The 21,797-nt window shown below is 41.5% G+C and overlaps 2 protein-coding genes across 3 annotated transcripts in view; one reads left to right on the top strand and one right to left on the bottom strand.

Annotated features, from left to right (window-relative positions):
• Positions 1-7,998, top strand: part of HOOK2 (hook microtubule tethering protein 2) — a 32,621-nt gene extending 24,623 nt beyond the window's left edge. Inside the window, exons 17-22 of one of the 2 annotated variants that reach the window (XM_063292482.1) lie at positions 1,632-1,666; positions 1,911-1,993; positions 2,214-2,317; positions 3,195-3,332; positions 5,468-5,539; positions 6,699-7,998. In XM_063292482.1, coding sequence (XP_063148552.1) covers positions 1,632-1,666; positions 1,911-1,993; positions 2,214-2,317; positions 3,195-3,332; positions 5,468-5,539; positions 6,699-6,836 — 570 coding nt within the window. In that variant the 3' untranslated portion in view covers positions 6,837-7,998. The remainder of the gene's footprint in view (positions 1-1,631; positions 1,667-1,910; positions 1,994-2,213; positions 2,318-3,194; positions 3,333-5,467; positions 5,540-6,698) is intronic. The other variant, XM_063292483.1, reaches the window with a different exon arrangement.
• A 2,972-nt stretch (positions 7,999-10,970) lies between these two features.
• BEST2 (bestrophin 2) lies at positions 10,971-21,566 on the bottom strand. The gene is made up of 9 exons (XM_063296484.1): positions 21,415-21,566; positions 20,666-20,760; positions 19,588-19,821; positions 19,064-19,218; positions 16,375-16,452; positions 13,199-13,351; positions 12,643-12,723; positions 12,267-12,421; positions 10,971-11,945 (listed from the first exon to the last, which is right to left on the bottom strand). The coding sequence occupies exons 1-9, from the start codon at positions 21,564-21,566 to the stop codon at positions 11,330-11,332; spliced, it is 1,719 nt and encodes a 572-aa protein (XP_063152554.1). The 3' UTR covers positions 10,971-11,329.
• Between the last annotated feature and the right edge of the window lie 231 nt (positions 21,567-21,797).

Genomic DNA, 21,797 nt, shown 5'->3' on the forward strand with positions numbered 1-21,797 from the left:
ATCGACCATGGTATCCTTTTGGGTCGGCTCGGAGTTGGGTGGGCGGCATAGTCTTGCACTGGTTTGCCTCCTTCCTCCAGGGCCGGTCCCAGTTGGTGTTGATAGGGGAGGAGAGATCAGCCCCATGGCCCCTTCTTTGTGGGGTGCCACAGGGATCAGTACTCTCCCCTCTCCTTTTTAACATCTACATGAAACCACTGGGTGAGATCATTCGTCACCATGGGATGAGGTATCATCAGTATGCTGATGATACTCAATTGTATATCTCCATCCTGGGTGAAGTAAGTGACGCTGTGACCACCCTTTCCGAGTGTCTGGGGGCTGTGGGGGCCTGGATGGGGAACAACAGGCTTCGACTGAACCCTAGTAAGATGGAGTGGCTGTGGATTAATGGCACCTCGTGTCCCAGGAATTTGTCATCTTTAGTGCTGGATGGGGTTGCGCTGCCCCAGACAGATCCGGTGCGTAACTTGGGGGTCCTCTTGGACTCACGACTCCTGCTCGAAGAGCAGGTGGCAGTCGTGGCCAGGAGGGCCTTTGCTCAATTTCGTGTTGTGCACCAGTTACGCCCTTTCCTGGGCCGAGAGGCCCTCCAAACAGTCATTCATACCCTGGTCATCTCCCATATAGATTAGTGTAATGCGCTCTACATGGGGCTACCCTTGAAGAGTATCCGGGAGCTAGAGCTGGTCCAAAATGCAGCCACGCGGGTAATTCTTGGTGCCCCAAGATTGGCACACATAACACCTTTGTTGTGTGAGCTGCACTGGGTTCCAGTCTGCTTCTGGGTCCAATTCAAGGTGTTGGGTATCACCTTTAAAGCCCTACATGGCATGGGACCAGGATATTTGAGGGACTGTCTCATCCCTATTACATTGACCCGCCCCATCCAGTCATGCAGGGAGGGCATGTTATGGGCCCCATCTATAAAAGAATTCCATCTAGCGGGGTCTCGGAAGTGTGCCTTCTCTGCAGTAGCTCCCGCCCTTTGGAACATCCTTCCCCCAGAGGTGAGACAGGCCCCCTCACTCCTGGACTTTTGCAAAAGATTAAAGACCTGGTTTTGCCAGCAGGCTTGGAACAGGAAGGGGAACAGCCACACCTGGAGATGGCTAGAGCCCTAGAGTGATTTTCAATGTACCTATTACACTCACAGTCTGATAAAGAACTCTTCGCCATGCAGATTTTATTATATTTATATTTTTATTGTATTTTTAATTGTAATGGTTTTATATTTTAATTTTGTTTTATTGTAAGCCGCGTAGAGTCCCCCTGTTGGGGAGAGATGGGCGGTGAATAAATTTATAAATAAATAAATAAATAAAATATTTCAGTTCAGCGGCATCCCAACCTATTTTCCTTAGTTTGTGATCACAAATGTGAACTTACTCCTAGCGTCCCCAATATCCAGTCAGAGTGAAGCTTTCAAGCCCAGTGAATATATACAACAGGTTTCCAGGACTTTATGTACTGAATGCTATGAAAGTACATAAATTTTAATGTTTGATACCATGTACACTGAGCATAGCGTTACTCCTTCTAAGGGGCAAAGAGAGCATGGTAAGCTGTTCCAGTATGGCTTTCTCAGCATGAACGCAAATCTGAGCACTCATTTCTTCTTTTCTCTTTAGTCTTCCCTGTTGCAGAAGAAACTGGAAGAGCACTTGTAAGTGATTCCATTCACTGTGTTTTAAGGTGGGATTGGAAAAAGAATTCTATGAAGATAAAGCTTAAGAGGCTTGCTGTATTACATTGAAGGACTGTATTTTTCAGTCAGTTAAAGGCTCTAGCAGTACTGTTTGAATTATATTGGTTCTAATATACTTCCAAACCAGAACCTTTGACTTGCTGACTGTTATTCATCAAACCAGTTGTGTAACAGATTCCCATTTGTCTCATTTCCTAACCAGAGAAAAGTTGCATGAGGCTCATGCAGAGCTTCAAAAGAAGAAGGAATGCCTTGATGAGCTGGAACCCAAAGTAGACAGCAACAGTAAGTTGTTGGAAGTTGGTCCTTTTGCTTTAGATGCATAACAGATTGGCCTAATCTTTCTTGACCACCAAGTGACAGGAGGCGCTCCAGAGTGAAATTCTCAGCTGGGATACCCAGGGACCCTGAAGTCCCTGAGACTTGGAACAAAATTTCTTTCTTCCCTACCTCACCACCACAAACTGGAAACTATAGATAACAGTGTCCCTGCCTTTTTCAACAGCTGCCAAGAAAATTGATGAACTTCAGCAGATATTGAAGAAAAAGGATGAAGATATGAGAGCTATGGAGGAGCGGTATAAACGCTACATGGACAAAGCCTGTACAGTAAGCAAGGTCTTTGTACTTGCATTGCTATGTATGAACACAATGAACTGTGTAAATTAAGTCTTACGGAATTGGTGGCTTCATCTGTAATGCTGAACCAACATACGTTTCAGTCAAGATTTGTTGAAGAAGTAAGAGACTGTCTTTCAGTTAAGCAAAGTAATTATGACTTGTCTGGCTAATTCTTGGTTTGTTTACTTCTGTTTCTTTTGCATTATCTTAATGGTGTCTCCGATGTCCTAAGAGCAGTAAAGCACCATTTACCTGCTGGGGTTTTTGGAGGCACTTGGGAGTTTTTATGTAGCCATCTCTTTTACCTGTGTGCATTTTTCTGAGGATCGTGAGCTTTTTTTCTGTGGAATGGCCTTTTTGTGATAGCAAAAATACAGTTTAACGTGGAACTCAGACTTCCTCATTTGTCTTGTACTCAGAAAAGAGTTGGGGAGAACTATATGATTGCTAGGGATAGTGAGAAAAAGTGAGAAAATGCAGTGAGGTATGAGGAGCAGGTTGCTCTGTTTTCAGGCTGCTCTGCTGTTGTACATCCATGAGTTAGAAAAAGGCTTGGGCAGTTAACAGTATATGTCAGGATTCTGAGTTCAGGTATAATAAGTCATGGCTAAATAAGCCAGGGTTTATAAACCAAACCAAACAATTGTTTCAAACTGATATTTTTGCCTGGTTTGAATTCAGTGGTCAGACAGAAAGACTACTAATTGTGATTTACCATATATATGAACCAGGCCAATAACTTTGTGAATATGCTCTATGGTATTTAGGGTGACTCAAATCAAGAATGTTGTTTCTGAGCACTTTTAACTGGTCCACGTTCTCAAGAGGCTTAGTTATGATGGCAGCGGCTTCACTTCTTCCGCAGGTCATCAAGAAGCTAGACCCCAAGCAGCAGCCTCATGTAGTTCCTTTGGAGATTCAGGCATTAAAGAACCAGCTGCAAGAAAAAGATAAGAAAATAAGCCACCTAGAGGTGAGGTCCTCTTCCTTTGTTAAGGACAGGGTAAGCAACTTTTCCATGGCTAGGGGCCCCATTTAAACATTTTTGGATGGGTGGGGTGATGGATAATATGAAATCAGTAGGGCCAGGACTTAAAGGGTTTGCTTCCTAGGGTCTGGGAGAACGTTGGGGAAGAGTCTTTAATTTTCTCAAGCTACATCATGCTTATTTAGAGTTCACACTATAGTTTTTTACTGATTCTTCTTCAAACTGGAAGCCAGCTACGTCACTAGCTTTTTGGGACTGTAATCAGTGGTGGCTTCAGAGATCATAAAGGAAGGCCTTGAGGGTTTTGTGCCTTCCAGCCTCAGGTTGCCAGCCCTGATTAAGGACAGTAATTGCAGCCTTTCTTATATGTTGGCTAGATTCACATTTTGTACTAAACAATAATTTTTTTTAAAAAATTGCCTTAGGGTGACATGTGAACAAATAAACCATGATTTACTGAGTACACCAATCTCATATGTCATCTTGCATGGGAGGAGTGTCTTGTTCAGGGAACCGTAACATCAGCCTGTGTATTCAAATTACTGGAATATTTTATAAATCACACAGCCTTTTTTTCTGGCCTCCTGAGATAACTCACGGTAATAATTACCTATACATGACCTAGTTGTGGACTGTACAATACTTGACCTTCCATACATGAGGTTGTTTTGTCCATCCCATTTGACACCCTCTGGGCACCTGTGGAGCAGATGAAATAACATGTGAGAAAGCAAGTGACTGCTTTCTGCCCTGTTAACTTCCCAATCTCACTTCCCTGAAGCAGCGAGCCTGATAAGACTTATGAAACTGGCAAAGATCTATTGCAGATGCCTTCCCAGGCTGTTAATTCTTTCAAATGTGGCATGACTTGTCTTTCTGTCTTCTTTACAGCTTATGAAACTGCTTTTTCTTGCATGTTCCTTCTTTTTTCATTGGCAGACTTGGGGTCTACAGCAAAGCTGAAGAAATGCCCTTTCCATCTCACCCCTTGTTTTAGCTGGTCTTAAAATACCAGCTACAGTTTTACTGTCTTAATATAGCAGCAAATTGGTATATATGATTCCATATTGAAAGGACTTTTTCTTCTTTAGAAACTAGTTGGACCAGGCCAAATAGCACTGTCTAGAATGTCTAAGCAGTTCTGATGAAGACTTTTCAGAATGCAAGCAACCAAAACTCTGATAACATTATTTCCTGAATTGGGGCCTTTATTCTTTATGGTGAATATATTCACTTTTTCAGACTTCATTGTGCTCAGAATAAATGTGGGCTGATCAGGGGTGTTGATGGAATGGATTCTTGGAGAGCATCCCGAACAGCCCACATTCTTCTGGGGCAGTCACCAATCACTGCCCACCCCCACCCCCCTTTGTGAGCAGCAGTGCATGTTGAGCGTATAATCCCTCTCAGTCTGCTTTGTTGACTCTTTTTTTTTTCTTTCTCTTCGCTGGTTCTCATGGTTTTTTCTCCTCCCCATCCTGCCTTTTTTGGAGGCCCACTTTGCTTTACAGCCATCCTTTGGTTGCCTTGGTATAGTTTTTCCCAACCACCTTCAGCATTTTTTTGACCTTGAGGAATCATTTTTCTTTCATTTTCTCCCCTTCCTGAATTGGGCTGTGGAATATTGTGAGAAAAAGTGAATACGGCAATTGAAGGCCAGAGCTGTGCTTTAAAGCAGGGTTTTTCAAACGGTCTTCTATGGCTTTTTCAAGAACTTGGGGGTTCTTTGAGAGACGAAGGGCAAAAAAGATCACTTGGAAGCAGCCAATTTTCTATCACTAGAGCTTTGCCTCTTGGTCAGGGGTTTGGGGAATTATTTTTTAAGTAACTGGTTGAAGAATAAGTTTGAAAACCCTGCCCTGAGTGGAGTTTTCTTAAAATTTAAGATATAATGGGATCGAGTCCCTTTGCAGATGCTGAGGGGTATATAGGTACCCTTCATCCCGTGAGTCGCGCTTGGCTGTTCCAGGGTAAAGAGTTTCCCCTAGGAAAGGGAGAGATTTATTGAGGCCCATCTCTTTAGGGCATACCATTTGGAAGAGTGCTTCATAATATGTGAAGGATTTATTTTTTTAAACTTGTCTATAATGTTCCCAGCTGCCTGACATTTTTTGGTATTGTATTCCATTCTCACTTTCTCATTATATTAGTCTGATTTTGAGAAGACAAAATCTCAGCAGGAGCAAGAAGAAAAACTCATCATCACTGCCTGGTATAACATGGTAAGTCTGACCTGGGTTTGAGAGAAAGGCAGGAATGCAGTAAGAACCTGAATGTTACCAATAGCAGCAACAGCCACACGTAAGACATCACTGCATAGAAGTAGTTTATTCTGGACACAGATACAGGCTCATGATTCTGTACATAGAGTCAGGTCATGATACACAGTTTGCCATCCCAGAATTCTGAGTGATCATCTAGCCAATCCAGAGTTTGCTCTTGATGAAAAGTGTGTAAGAAGAGAGCCTTTTGACACTGTGGGGGCATGCAGGACATTGTTAATTTGAAAGAGGGCAATAGACTTATTTAGTAAGGTCAAGAGTTCTCCTAACCTCTTGACATTTCTAAATAGTCTAAATTCTATGCTACATGAATAGGTGAAAAAAAGGGGGGGAGCACAAAAAAATGGCAGTGTTAGTTTCCAAGCAACAGGCAGTTCTGAGAGAAGAATCTTAAAATAAATGGGAGCTTCTAAGATTCTCCACTGCTGGTGATTTGGGCTTAGGTGAAAGAGTTTATTTTCCTTGGCAGCAAAAATAGATTTAACTGTGACAATTGAACACTTAAGGTAGTCCTTGACTTATGACCACAATTAGGATCGTAACTTTGTTGCTAAGTGAGAATGTTGTTAAGTGAGTCATACCCAATTTTATGACCTTTTTGCTACAGTCATTAAGCAAATCACTGAGGTTGTTAAAGCAAATCTGGCTTCCCCCATTGACCTTGCTTGTCAGAAGCCAGCTGGGAAGGTCGCAAATGGTGATCATATGACCCCAGGATGCTGCAGCTGTTGTACACACATGCCGGTTGCCAAGCACCTGAATTTTGATCAAGTGACTGCAGGGATGCTGCGACGGCCATAAGTGTGAGGACCAGTCATAAGTCACTTTTTTCAGCACTGTCGTAACTTCAGATGGTCACTTAACAAATGGTTGTGAGTCGAGGACTACCTGTAAATATTTTATTGGCCCTTCTACAATGTAGGGGACTTAGACATTGTTACATGCTGCTTCAGGTCTGGTTTTCAGCAGCACTGAATATTATTAATTGTCTGGGCTGTTTGACATAATTAGGTTTTCTTCTGTTCAAAAGAGTATAAGAGAATTGTTACCCAAGTATCTGATGACACGAGTCAAAAGTCATTCCTCTTCCCTATTACAGGGCCTAGCGCTGCACCAACGAGCTACAGAAAAGCGATCATCCAATCCTCCAACAGTCCAGTCCTTTTTGGCCCAGCAAAGATTGGCCACCAACACCCGCCGGGGCCACCTGAGCCGAACTCAGCCCTTGTTGCTTTGATACAGATAAACCTTCTTAAGGATTGTAATCTGCAAAAACTGTTTAGTGCATGTGTGCTTTGAGTTTATCTAAAAGGAGGGCTGAATTTGAGCTCTTCCTCTGTGCAGTGGTATCTGTTTGGGAATTCCAGCCTCCGTCCATATTGCTGAAACTAATGTTCTGCTGCTCAAGAGTCGTCCTTCGCTGAGCCACAATGCTTTTGCTTCTAAAATTAGATGAATGTGGCATGGGGCAGCCAAGGATTGACTTTTCTCCATCAAACATAAACTTACCTGTCTTTTCTTTCACCACATGCTGCTGGGAACTGTTGAAAAACAAGACCCCTAGAGAGGTACCCTTCACCACTTCTTAGTTACCCCCCCCCCTACATTTTACATGGTGTGTGGCATTTGTGTAGTCTTAAGTTTGCTAGGTTAAAAGCTTATTTCATGCTACACAGAGGGTATTTTCAATTTCTGGTAATTCAGCTCTTTTGCTGGGATGACAGCACCAGTCTCACCCTGCCTGTCCTGAGAACTGAATGCACAAGGGTGAGGTGATAGCTTTGAACATGGACCTGTGATTAGAGCTTGAGTCCTTTGACAACTAGCAGCAGCCCTGACAGCTTCCCCTTCCACTATTGCAGCACCTGAAGCTCATCAAACATAGCTTTGCTTAATGGTTACCTTCCAAGAAGGGATTAGTGCAGAAAAAATACAGCTTGGATCTGTATAAATGCTACCTAGATACAGACTTAAAGAAAAAGGAAAGCTTGCAGTCCTGCCCTTAAATCATGTGCGTGTATTCCTATAGCCGTACTGTTTTCACAGCAATATTTAGAGTCTGGTGCTTTTTTTTAACAACAACAACAACAACAAACAGTTACTTTGTTTTATTCTGTTATTCTGTTTTATTCCTCGTCTAATTTTGGATAACCTTTCCATCCTGGAAGGAGTTGTAAGTAGCTGTTTCCTTTTAAAATCTGTTCTTTCGAGTTTATTTTTTATTTTTTTAGTAGATATAGTTTTAATGCTGTAAATGATACATTTTGTAAAGTGATTTGTTCATCTAGGCAGGTCTCTGCCTCTTTATTTTTCTACTGGGCAGAAACCTGGCATACAGTGATGTGGGGGGAAATATGTCTGTAGAACCTTTTCACTACAAATAAAGACTCTAAAACGTTGTCACATTATTCCTCTAGTAGTGCTGATTATTCCAGAGGCTAACTTCTTAACACCATGCTTTAGGAATTACGTTAAAGTTAAATTTTTGTCTTCCTATATAAAATAGACAAATGGTGCACGTTCCTTCGGTCTGAGAAGGGGCATCTTTGGGGGGAAATCTGAACTTGAGGATCTAAGATCATATGCTGCCATCAGGTAGAAGTCAAGATGGGACCCTTTTTTGTTTTCATTGCCATTTATACTACCCTTATTATTGCCACATGGTCACTAGTAATTTTTTGCTCTGAACATGGTATGTTCAACTGAGAAGCCACAAGGAATATCCCTTAAAGAACTTCATGCACTATTTTTAGCAGTAGGGTGGCAAGTGGGACAGTAGGCATCCAGGCTTGGAAAATCCCTGCTGTTGATATTAACTCTTTGCTAAGAGAGTGCTAACTCTCTTGAGAAAGAGAATTACCATAAAATAAAATCATAACAGTAGTACTGTCTCTTGCAGAATATTTGACAGAATACTGAATATTTTTAGGGACAAGTGTTTCTGAAATAATGTAATTTTTTGGTTTCAATAAAGTAAATTATTGACATAATAGGGGAAATGGGAATCCTTCCTGCCTTTCAGTCAGTATTTGAGTAAAGACCTTTGTCTGCTTTAAGGGAAACTCTCATGAAGAATTCCATCTGCCCTGCCTCTAAAAGATTGCAGTAGGACTTTGCAGCACTCTGACAATGCTCAGAGGATGCACGGCCGATTAGAACAAGCACAGTCTGTTACCTTCCAGAAGCTTCTAAAGTCCTTCATTTTGCATCTCTTAGCCTAATCTCAGTAGCAAGACCACTTTAATAAACTTGCAAAGATTCATACAGTCTGTTTTTTAATTCTTCTAGGTTATGTACAAACCACCATATTTTACCAAGTTGTCTAGCTTTGAAGTGAAAAGTGCAGCTAGCATTAACAGTCTTCATCATCTTTTATTACAAGTTTGGTTATGAAGATTAAAGGCTAGTATTCATGGCATACCAAACATTTTGAGCTTGAAACACCCTGCCCCAAGCCTAGAACAGCTGTTCTGCCCAAACTGAAAGAGCACAAACCTGGTGTTTTGAGCTCACAGTGTCAGTGAAACATTTCCAGTGATATTTCAAAACTGAAATGTTTTGTGTACTTGTACTTAATACTTCAGGGTTAGATACACAATAGATGATACAAGATTAAAATAGTAGACTCAGTTAACCGGTACCCATGGGGATTGGTAGATGCCAGATAAATGTAGTTTCTGGTTGCTTGAGAGTTACTATTAAACTTTATTTAAAGTATTATTTATTCGATTTTTTGCCGGTTGCTTGAGAGTGCCGGTTGCTTGAGTTCTGGTTAACTGAGAGTCTACTGTACTTGCATTTCCTTCTTTGCTATTATGGAACTCAGTGCAACATACAACGTTCTGGTCTGCTTTCCTGGTTGGTTTTGGCAAAGTTGCTGTATTATGTCCCTTTATTTGTATGACCACAATAGGCAAATCAAAGTCAGTCTGTTCTTTCTGTCATTTGGACCAATACAAATCAAGTCCATATTTTTCCAAGTTCAGCATCTAATAGGTAGGTGCCGGTTTGGTGCTACATTAGATTCTTAAGGCTATCCCTAGTTGTGTAGATCTTTTCTTCTTAAATGAAGTTAACTTAATTGCCACAATGCCCCATTATTAAAAATGTTCAAGTTCAGTGTTCATATGCTATAGATGACTTGGATATACGTTATCTGCCTTGATCTAATGATACGGTTTTAAAATTCAAGGGACCTTAAAGCCAATTTTTATTTAATTTGCTATTCCAGAGGTTAGGCATGATCAAACTGTATATTTAACTAAACACTTATCTCTTCAAGAAATAATAATGTTAAATCTGTGAAAACAAAACACCTGAGTCTGATGGGTATCGTATTCAAAAGTAAGACATCTGTTGGTAGTTGTATCGCCCCAGTGCTGCGGGAGGTTTATAATGAGACTTTTGGAAACCTAGCTGTGCCTGCCTCCTTCAGGAAGTCTTACATAAACATTCCAAAGGCTGCTAGAGACCCTGCTAGCTAGGCAGATCACCCGATTTTCTTGTTCAGTGTTGATGCTAAAATAATGACGATGCCTCTGGCATGAAAATTACAAATAATACTACCTTCAGTATTCATTTATTTTGGTGCCTTCAGGTCAGTGTTGACTCCTGCTGACTGCCTGGACAAGTCCCTGCAGTTTTCTTGGCAAGATTTCAGAAGTGGTTTGCCATGGCCTCCTCCTTCCCAGGGCAGAGAGAGTAACTGGCCCAAGGTCACCCAGCTGGCTCGGTGACTAAGGTGTCACGGTTACAAACCACCATATTTTACTAGGTTGCCCTGCCTCTAAAAGGTTGTAGTAGGACATTGCAGCACTATCACGGTTTCTAGCCTGGTGCCTTAACTGTGCACCAAACTGGCTCAAACCTTCAGTTATGCATCCTACATAATCTGGATTTATAAAATGTCAACAAGTGTTTAACAATATTAGATTATTGCTTGAATTAATATATGGTACTGTAATTCCTGTGCTAGGGTTATTTCCAGATGGAATAATTTCCTTATCAGTCAAGAAGAACTCATTAAGGATGCCCTGTTTGGATCTTAGTATGTCAACGTTAAGAACTCCTCTCCTGTTAAATTAGAAGGAGCCAAAAATGTCAGCCCAGTCCATTCAGTGACATTCCTGCCATTCCTCCTATGCTTTCCAGAGGCCAAAACAACATTTAAAAATGACAGGAGACTTTTGGCAGAATGAAGTTACTCACTGCTCTGTTAAAGGTGTAAGGAGTTATGGTAAGATGTAAAGTATCCAAAAGTCTTAACGTTTTACAAAGAAACATTTAATAAAACATCATAAAGGTGTAAGTTTTAAATCAGTTGAATCTATACAGGGTGGTGGGAAGGGTCCCACAGAATTCATTTACACCTCTTGGTTTTTTCCTTCTCAGCTCATCTTGATGAGAGGAAAGAATGAGAAACAGTCACCAGCAGCACTGCAAAGCAGCGTAATACTCATATCTACCCTCCTATGTTTGCACGTAGTCTATTAAGTTAAAAGCAAGGTTTAAAACTAGCATTTTCTTCGGCAGGGACAGAGTATTTGCTAATGGAATTAAGAGTGTCTAAACATCTCTTAAAATTCCCGAGCCCCTGCTGCAAAGGTGGATTTTAAAAAGTGGGTTCACATCTGCTGGTCCTTCCTTTCAGGGCCTACTTCCAACAAGATCTCCAAAACCAGGTGTCCCAGGCAGTAACTCCATCTCACCTGTGGAGACCCAATAACTGGGTCATGCCACATTTTCCTCCTCAATGGGGCTCTGCAGCCAGGGGGGATAGCTGACTGGTAGAAGACCCCCCTTGCCAGGCACCTCCTTTGGGTTGTGAAAGAAGGAAGTATTTGAAGAGTCATGTTCTAGGAGAGGCCAGGACAAGACATTACCAGTTGTGTGAACTGATGTATCCACAAGGGGCTCTGGGTCATGGGGGGCAGCTGCAACACTCCCCTGGTCCAGTGCGCTCTGAGACAGCTCACCCAGCTCAACAGCATGAGCCTCAGGGAGAACGCTGTATGCTTCCCTTCCTGGGCCAGGGGTATTGTGGCCAAGGCCGCCTTCCCCTTCTGGGATGAAGGGAATGCTGTTACTGCGCACCTGCTGCCTGGTGGGGGAGGCACACGTGCAGTCAGTGGCCTGCGTGTCCTGGCAAAGGCAGCTGTAGGTGGTTGATGGCTCTGAAACACAGCTGTTCTTGCGCTTGAGCAGAGAGAGTCGACGTCCAAAACCTCCTGGGGTAGGAGCCGTAGAGAGCAGTCGGTTCAAGAGGTGAGCAGGCACGTGGCAGTTCTGTTCAAGGCCCTTGGCAATCTCCTCCAGAGGCTGGAACTGCATATCTTCTTTGGCCAGTCTGGAAAGCAAGGACAAGTGGGTGAAGGGACTCGCTCAACCGGTGGCATTTTGCACCATCCTCAGATACTTCCGCTGTTGGACAGTAACAGGGCTCCTCTTATGTGGGAAATGCATAGTCACTACGCTTGCACAATCACGGGGTGCTTCATGCACACTGGGAGAAGATTGTTGATTTACCCCAAATAAAAAGGAAAACCCAAAAGGGAGAAAATAGGTAGACTGCTGCAGGTTCATCCCCTTGTGCTCCCCCTCGCCCAGTTAACAGGTTAATTATTTATATTCCCTTTTTCTGTGCTGCATGAAGAAAAAAAATCCTTACGTCACATCAAAAGTGGAGCCTTGGAATGACGGCTGTTGCAACAGAAAAACTGTGGCTGCCGTGTATGGGGCGCGTGGGTTTGAGGCATCCCAATACCTATCCTTCTCCAGGAGAGGCAGGTCCCCATACATCTCATCCACAGCCATCATGGAGACCTTCAGAAGAAAAGCAAACACGAAGAATTCCTTTTGCAGGCAGACAGTACTGCTGTCTGTCTGTCTGTGTGTATGTAAGTATGTCTGTACGGTGGTAGGGAGGGATAAGAATCTCAGCTGTAGGAGAGGGTTGGATTTGCAACTATTGGGTCATGGAAGAATTCATCTCTCCTGAATGTTGCTTTGCCGATCCTTAGCAGAAGAGGGGAGGTTGGGATTACCTGGAAGTTCCTGTCGATCAATAAATTGGTTTCAAAGTCATCATCATCCTCCCCAAAAGGGTTGATGAGTTGCTCAGCCACCTGCAGAGATCAACAGTGAGGAAAGGTTGTTTATTTAATTTATCTATTGATCAAATTTTTATCACCGCCCATCTCCCCACCACAAGAGATGTTTCCCCGAGAGTCTCTGTCCCCAGTCTTGTACACACCCTCCCAGTCTGCTGCCAGTTATACAAATAAGTGGAGGAAGGAGGCTTAATCTCTCAGCTGTTTCCTTCTGCCCCAAATCTGATTCACTGACTTGTCCCTGAGCAATTCTTTGCCATGCAGCAGCCTTCCAAGGTGGGGAATTCCCGTCATCCCCAGCTAAAATCACCATTACTCATACTGGCTCTCAATACCTAATAGTGCACTAGAAAGGACCAGGTTGGAGGCCACAGTAGTTGGGGATAATGAGCACTCTTGTTCAACACAAGGGCTGGACCTGCTTGAGGAAAGCTGCTATAGGAGACACTCCAGCAACCACTGCAATTTAACCAGCTCCTTTCTGTCCTACCTTGAGCCATCCGAAGTAGAAGAAGAACTGAAGCAGGGTGAAAACAGGGACCCACAGGTCTAGGTCGTATCCTTCATAACCTTGGGCTGGATCGAGGAACTGCCGCCCAATTAGACAAGAAAGGAAGAAGCTGTATACAGCAATGGTAACCACCTGTCAGAGCAGAGAAGGAAAGTGAAGCAGTGGAGAGCTTCTTGGCTCAAATAAGAGTTTTCTGAATAATTACTTCGGATGCCATTCCAGGCACAGCTTAAGCCTTGCTTAATCATCTTTCATTCAAAGAATTAGGATTGATAAGGAATAGAACAGCTTTTTGGTCTTCTTTCAGATCAATATCAATATAAGAAATTATGGTGATTCTAATTTTCAGATTATACATTTAATTTCAAAATAATTTAAAAATGCTAAGATATAATTATTTCTCATTCCCTATTTAGTTACCAGTGGAAATTAGGACTACAGCTCATGTAACCCTGAAAGAACAGAATAAAAAAAATTCACTTGTTGACCACCAATAAGAATGTATGCAGAAAGGCACCTGGTAACTAATTTAATCAAGCTCCATTAGTTACTTTTATATCATCCTGAGTTACATTTCTTAAGACAGTGACTGTAACTAAACAGCTGAAGTACAGCTATTCTAGACCAAGCTAAAGATCCTAGATACAAGGTTGTAAAGGATCTTGCAGCATTGCAACTCTGTAGATAAGATGTAAGGTTGATGGGCATAATTCACTGGTGGGCAGAGCAAAATTAACTGTCCCGCTAAACACACCACAGAGGGGCTTCTCAGCCACAAGGGAGCTTGTGCTCTGATGAAGTTATTCTGGAGCCATGTTCTCTGATGTACAGTAGTATATTACCTGTAGAATTCATGACATGCTTGTTGTTTCACATCTTAAGGTATGAGAGTTTTAAAATGCTCTAAATATACCAGCTCTGTTCTATGGCCAATTTTAGCTGTGGCTTTGGTGGCTTGCTGGTTTTAGACTTCGTACATTACCTTTCAGGGCAAAACCTTCCTAAGGCAGTTACATCACAATAAATAAATAAAACCATGCTACGTTACATATGTAATCATTGTGTCAGTAAAATTCACAATTCAAACCTGAACGTGGTTAAAGCATTCAATGTTTAAAGTAGCAGCAGCATTAGTATGCCCATGCTAATTATGCCTGAAATAACAACAGCAACAACAACAATAATAATAATGTATTAAATAATGATAGCAATACTATCATCATAGGATGTATGAGTTGGAAGGGTCCTTGCAGGTCATCTAGTTCAACACTCTGCTCCAACCAGGGCTCCATGAAGCTCTCCCCAACAAGTGGCCACCTGGCCTCTCTTGAAAACCTCTGGTGATGGGGAAGTCACCACAATTCTAAGCAACAGAATAGTTGCACTGCCTAACTGCTTCCTCCTAATATTCAGCATCAGTGTACTTTTTTTCACTTCAGCTTGGTCTTGTCCCTGGTTTCAACAGAGAACAGGTGTGCCTCCTTTTGCACATGGCAGTCTTTCATATATTTGTAAATCACTATCATAGCTCCCCTTGGGCTTCTCTTTTAGAAGCTGACTATGCCTGCTGCAGTAACCATTCTCCACAGGGCTTGCTTTCCAGACACTTTATCATCTGGGTAACTTCCTGCTGAATATGCTCCAGCTTATCTGTATCCCTTTTAAAGTACAGTACCAGATCTTGACACAGAACTCCAAATGCAATCTAAGCAGCACAGCATACATAGGGTTTTTAGCTGCTGCATCAAGCTACTTCGTGTTCAAATATTGGTTTGCTATTATACCTAAATTCTTCTTATGTGCACTGCTGCCAACTTGGGTTTCCCCAGTCCTGTATCTATGCATTTAGTTTTCCCTACCGTGCTTGTCACCGTTAAACATCATCCTGTCTGTTCAGTCTGTTGAGGTCATTTTTGTGATTTTGTACTCTAAGTTATTAGAGTTCAAAAGTTTTAGCTTGGTGTCATTTGCAAACTTAACAAGCATCCTTTCCATCCCATTCTTTAGATGATTTATCAAGTTTTTGAATAGAATTGAGCTAATAACAGAGCTCTGGGGATCTCACTTTATACTTCCCTTCAGAATGATACAGAATCATTTACAAGCACTATTTGGGTATGGCTGTCAATCAGTTAAACCTCAATGCTATGTACAAAAGCTATTCGTGCAGCACATAATTCTACAGAGGTTTCATCTCTGTTGTTCACTAATCTGATAGATACCTCTGATTTCTACTCTACACATTGCTGCAGATAGTCTGATGCTGTTTTCCTAGATATGGACTACAACTCCTAAATTCCCAACCAATGGCCATATATTTTGGGAATTCTCAACATTCCAGTCCCAATACACCAGGAGGACATTAGGAAAGACTCAGGGAGTAGAAGAAGAGCTTAATTTTTTTCTATCATCTACTGATTTTGTCTTTAAAAATGCAACCCCTTACATTTATAAGAATGTTCTTCCTGACTGGTCTCCGAAACCTGGACAAATAACTGGCTGTATAGAATACAGATGATCGATAGTCTAGATATTCATAAGATAGAATTGCTAGACATTAGAGATGGTAATCCTTCCCATCACCAATTTCCCCTTAAGAGTTTGGTCATTATCTCAGCAAACAAACACTGGGAACAAGTTCTTACAACTCCATGTTCCAGAAGCCCTAGCTGTGGAACATCCTGGTATGGCTTTATAAGTCTTTCGTAATTCTTTATCTTCCACTGGGAAATGTGCAAGATGATCAGAACAGACAGCCATCCTGTAAGGTAATCCAGGGGCACCTAAAAGCCCAGTCAAGAAGTTGATAGCCTTCCTTCACTTTTCCCCAAAGGAGGAATATGGAGGAGGTTCAGGTCAGAATCAGGCAGATAGGCGCTCCAGTTGTGAAAACTCCCTGTGCTGCTATCACCAAAGATGGGGACTTACTCAAGGTCCTGCTGGTTGACTGAGATGGTAGGCCAGATTAGACTCACAGGCTGCAGGTTCACTATTTTCACAGAAGCAACTAAGACAGTCTGGTTCCCACATACAGTATATCTAATCTGCCCTAGTCAGGAGGAAAAGGACGCATAAACCAGAAAAGCCGAAAAGAGGATAAACTTCATCATTCACCAGTGAAATAACATTTGTATATTCAGTGTCTGATACCTTACCTGAGTGTAGACTAATGGTACGCTGATCCAGTCATAGTGGTAAAGCATGCTGCAGTTGCCACGAAATTGATTCAGTTCCTGGAGGGAGAATACAATCACCATTACTTGTGTGAGGCATGAGAAGTTTCTACAACTACACATGACTTTCCACTATGCCTTCAGGCCTATGAAGAGCTTTGGTCAAATCAAAAAGTGACTTTTGCTGGAACGAAGCAGAGAAATGTTATCCTGCTGATTCTCCTGGACTTCTCAGTGACTTTTGATACAATTGACCATATATCTTCCAACTTGGAGGCATGGCGTTTCAGTAGTTCCACTACCTAGCTCTGGAAAGTTGTGTTAAGGTATTGTTGAGTAGTCTCATGGCAGTTACACTGTAAGCTCCCTAAAAGTCACATTTCCTCTCTCAAACTTTTCAACATCTATATGAAGCTTTCAGGAGAAATTGTGTGAAGAATAACGTGTAATCTGTAGAAGACAGCTGATTCTACTCCTCATTTACATCATAGTCAGAGGAAGCAATGGAAGTACTGAACAGGTGTTTGAGGGCACTAACCGAGTAGATAAAAAATTAAAAAATAAAAACTGAATCCTGAGAAGATGCAGGTGCTACTACTGGTAGGTGGTTCTTTTGCTGTGGGATATTCTGTTTAGACTTGTCTAAAGGAGCTGACTCCATTAAGGGTAAGTTTTGTTGTATTGGGATAAAGGCTTGTTCTAGGCCTAATGGTCTCAGTGGAACAGATCATAATTCGTCACTGAAACTAAAATATTTTCAGGGCACAAAAAGCTTGGCTACAGACTTTATGCAAATTTAGGTATCATCCAACATTAAATACCTTACACATACAGTAGTTCTTCCTTTGAAGATTGCTGAAAAATGACTGCTCAGAATAAGGCTGAGAACAAGGCTGTTCTATGTCTGAGAGCAAAACACTGAATAATGAAGTTGAAAGGGGACATTTCAGGTCATCTGCTCCAGCCTGAGTGCAGGAATTCAAATTAAAGCATTCCCCACAGACGGCTGCCTGGCCTCACTTAAACACATCACACGAAGGGGAGTCCATCGCTTTTCCAGGTAATGGTTCCATGGTTGGTTATTATGGTTACGTTTTTCTTTTTTTAACAGTCAGAAGCTCATTATTCTGTGTCCTGCTTTGTGGAATGAGAGGGAACAGCTTTTCTATAAGACATCTTTCAGTATTTGAAGAGCACTATCGTATCCGCCTTCAGTCACCTTTTTTCAAAGGTGAATATATCTAACTTTCTTCATAGGACTTAGTTTCTAATCCCCAATTCATCTTCATTTCCTCTTTCTGAACCTGTTGTAAATTGTCTGTATCCTTCCTAAAGTATAGTGCCCAGAATTGGACACAGAATACAAGGTGGGGTCTGACCAAAGCAAAATAAACTGCAACTATTATTTCTTATGATTTGGAAATTCTACTTCTATCAATGCAGCCAAAATTGCATTTGCCTTTTTTACATCATATTGCAGACTCATACTCAGTTTATAATCAACCACTATTCCAATATTTTTTCCACAGGTACTATTACCAAAAGCATGTATGTCCCATCTATGTATTTGATTTTTGTTTCCCAAAAGAACATTGCATTTGTCGCTGTTAAATTTTGTTGTGTTCTTTTCATCTCATTTCTGTAACCTATCACAATTGTTGTTATTATCTTCTAGGGCATTAGATATTTCACTGAATTTTGTGTCATCTGCAGATTTGATAAGCATTTCCTCTACTTCTTCACTCAAATTATTAAGGACAGCTTTGAAGAACACAGACCCAGACTGAACCTTGTGATTTTTTTATACATCTCTCTGATCTGGTGAGGAATTGTTGGTGAGTCTTCTCTGAATATGATGTTCAAGCCAGCTATACATCCACTTAATTTCACACCATCCAGCCCATACATAACCATCTCACTGATCAGAATGTCACAGGCTACTTAGTCAAATGCTTTGTGGAATTAAATAAACGACTTCCATAGCACTACCACAATCTGCTAAGGAAGAGGAAATAAGAATAAACCTTACAAGAGTAACCTTAATAAATCCATGATTTCTGGTTTCCACATTCTACAGTTCCACATTGTTTTCAAGGTTCTTACATAGTTACCTCTTTGTAACTAATCTACTCTAGATATTTCTCAGGTACCAAGATGATATAGTCTTGGAATTTAAACAGCCTTACTACTTTTCAGTGTCTCTCAAGACCTAACTGGAACCCTGATTGGATGGATGATAAAATGCTTGTTTCACATGAACCTACATATTCTATTTCAGGTGTCACTCTCCCTACTTGAGACAAAACAGATGATGACTAGGATAGGAGGTGGTGATGATGGCTCAGTGATGGAGATTTATTGATGCAACTCTCAGAAAGGTTCCCCTGGCCCTGCTTTGCAACACTAGATCTATAGAACAGAAGCAGACAGCCTGGTGCTTTCTAGATGTTTTGGACTACAATTCCTTGCTGCTGGCCATGTTGAAGGGAACTAATGGGAATCCTTCCAAAATATCAGTTCTCTGCTCTTATTGAAGAATTGTAAGCATTATGGCTGGCTGAGAAAGTGCTCAGATTTATTGGAACTCCAGAATCCAAAGGTTTCTGGGAAGTAGAAATAACTATTAAACTAATTTAAGTTTATAATCCAAAGGCTAGGATTCCAACCTCACCTCCATGAGCAATTTGAGGGCACAATTGTCACGGATGCGGCCTTCTTTACGTGCCTGTGCAGCTAAGTTGGTAAACCAAATGCAGGGGACCCAGTATCGATTGTAGGAGGAGTTGAGGTGTTCAAATTTCTTGCGTTCCTCACGAGTCATGAATCCTTGAAGCAGAGGCAAAGAAGTAGGTGTTATATATAATGCCACTCATGAGATTGGTGGAATTTTTGGGGAGACACATTATCACACTCTCATGCAGACTTTCATAGCCCAATATATTCAGGATGTGTTAGTCTACAATATTATTATCTCCATTGGCCATACTGACTATGGTTAATGGCTGTTGTAGCCCAAAATATCTGTATTGTACCAGGTTGGAGAAAGCTGAAAACAGTGTATTAGAGTGGCATTTACAGGCAACACCTTCCAATTTAAAAGGATGTTCAAAACAGTGCTTACACTTACTTTTTGCATTTTTCAGAACGTTCCCACTTCAGGTCAACAAGAAGACGGACCTCTGGTGTTACACTCACCTGCCTCCACTACATGGTCCATGGTGGGGAAGCGCTTGAACACAGCAATGCTAACTGAGCGCAAGATCAAGACTGCTGACAGGCTGCAGTAGCGCATGAGTGTCCGTCGATAAAGCCGCCCCTTCTCATCAGAACCATGCACATTTCCAGAGATGGCACACATCAGGCGATCTGGCATTGGCATGCTGGTGTATTGGCTCCACCAGCGGTTTACTACCAGTGTTACATAGAAGCCTGAGTAAGTCCAAGAGATGGGAAGAATTATATATTAATTTATTAAAATTATATTCTGACTTCCTTCCCAAATTACATTAGAATATGACTTCCACAGTCCAAATCTCATTCTGGGCTAGGATTATATTACCAGCCCTCCAAACATGTATAACAACAAAGAGTGGCAATTATAACAAAAGGTGTGAAGTGTTTTTATTCAGTTTTCTAGCCATACATTTTATTTGCATTCCACACTGATTATTCCTCCTTCCAACAGCATTTCATGCCCACTAAGCATGCTCAGTTCTTACTGGACTGTTTTAGATTCCCTTCCTTTCAAGATTTTTATTTTTAATTCCTTCTTTCTGCAAGCCCAATGATTACTCACTAGGAATCCAAGGATTCTTATGGAATTCTTATAATTCCATAGAATCAATATTCTGCAATAAAAATTCATTGTTAATGTGCATGAGTATTTCCCTGAGCAGATGCCATGTGCTTTCCTTTGAATACTGAGCAAAGGCCAATATATTGGAATTAAGGAAACTAGACTTCAGGGTTATACTTTTTGCTTACAGGAAGAATCAACACCTTGTAATCTGCTTAGTAATCAGTATCCTTTTTTGTGCCATCCCCTTGGCAGACTGGGGAAATGAAGGAGGTAGGATTCATATTCAGGTCTAAAACAAGAGAGTTGGGGAGATTTCATACCTAAAAGAGCACTGCATTTTGCCCATTATCCTTGAAGCAGATAAGGAGTAGGCAAGGCATTAGGACAGACTTTTAGAATGAAGGGCCTGCTCTACCAGCCAGGGGTTGGGATGGAAAGTGCAAGAGGGGGAGCCTAGGAAATCAAGCAACTCACCCAGAACAAAGGAGATAGGGATGAGATTGGCATAGTTGTTGCAATATATGACCACCTTTTCAAAGACTCGTTTCTGATCTTCTTTTAAGACATACCTAGAAATAGAAAGAAGAGCAAGATTAAGCAAGATTATTATTTGGCAGTGGCTGGCTTCCAAGGGCTTGGATTGAAAATTAGGATAATTGAAGGAACCGTTCATCCAGCAGAACGTATCAAGATAGACTGTTTTCACACAAGACTCTTCATTATCTACATTTGGTTTATTCAAGTTTCAACCTCAACCAGGAACAGAAAGACAGGCATGTCCACACAGTGCCCCAAGCAGTGGAAAGTGGAATCTCTTTTGCTTAAATAGGCTATAACCGACACAGGTAATTTCATAATGCCCAGGAACAGCTTAATTACCATTGCTGTTGAGACTGGGCAACATCTCATTTATATGTAGCCTCATTGCTTGTGTTAACTTACAACAGGGCTAGTAGTTGAGCCAAGGTTATATAGCAAAATTATATAAAATTATTTTAACAAAATATATCCTCATGCAAAAATACATTTTCTGGAATGAACAAGGCTTCTCACTTAAGGATGACACTTGGGAATTTAGTACTTCATCACAGTATGGTAACTCTTCAAATTAGAAAAGGAATTTCATTAAGCCTGACTGCAGGTGGAAGAGAGATGGCAACCCAAAATTCTTAGGATGTTCTGAGAAAATGGGGAAAAGGATGCCTACTTATATCCTGATTTACCGATACATAAGGCTTAGTCCCAAGTAGGAAACTGAGAAGACCAGGAACTCCTTGTACAGCAATTTGTAGATGCTTCCACGCCATAGGCTCAGCAGCTTGTAGAAGCCACCAAAGCGGGCATTGGCCACCCGAGCTGTATATGTAACAGTCATGCTAGGCAGAAAGAGGCTCAATGAATCTGCAACTAAAGGAGATGCAAAATTAGATCTTAGTAAATACAAACTTCCCATGCACATCACCTTCTTTACTTCTCACAAGAGGACTTACCGCAAGGAAAATGTTAGGTTCTTTCAGAGCCTTTCATTCCTTTTGGACAGAACAGCAGCCTCATTTTTGAGAACTGCATTCCCCAACCTGTTGCCCTCCAGATTTGTTCCTTTTTT

The sequence above is a fragment of the Candoia aspera genome, chromosome 2 (genome assembly GCF_035149785.1).
Source record: "Candoia aspera isolate rCanAsp1 chromosome 2, rCanAsp1.hap2, whole genome shotgun sequence".
NCBI lineage: Eukaryota > Metazoa > Chordata > Lepidosauria > Squamata > Boidae > Candoia > Candoia aspera.

What these genes read in the sequence shown, in the direction of transcription:
- BEST2 (XM_063296484.1), bottom strand. Translation starts at nt 21,566, where the DNA reads ATGACTGTTACATATACAGCTCGGGTGGCCAATGCCCGCTTTGGTGGC. An exon ending in TCTACTTCGGATGGCTCAAG is followed by an intron (nt 12,724 to 13,198) that starts GTAGGACAGAAA and finishes TGATCTCTGCAG; the next exon opens with GTGGCTGAGCAACTCATCAA. An exon ending in GGCTCCACTTTTGATGTGAC is followed by an intron (nt 11,946 to 12,266) that starts GTAAGGATTTTT and finishes CTTGCTTTCCAG; the next exon opens with ACTGGCCAAAGAAGATATGC.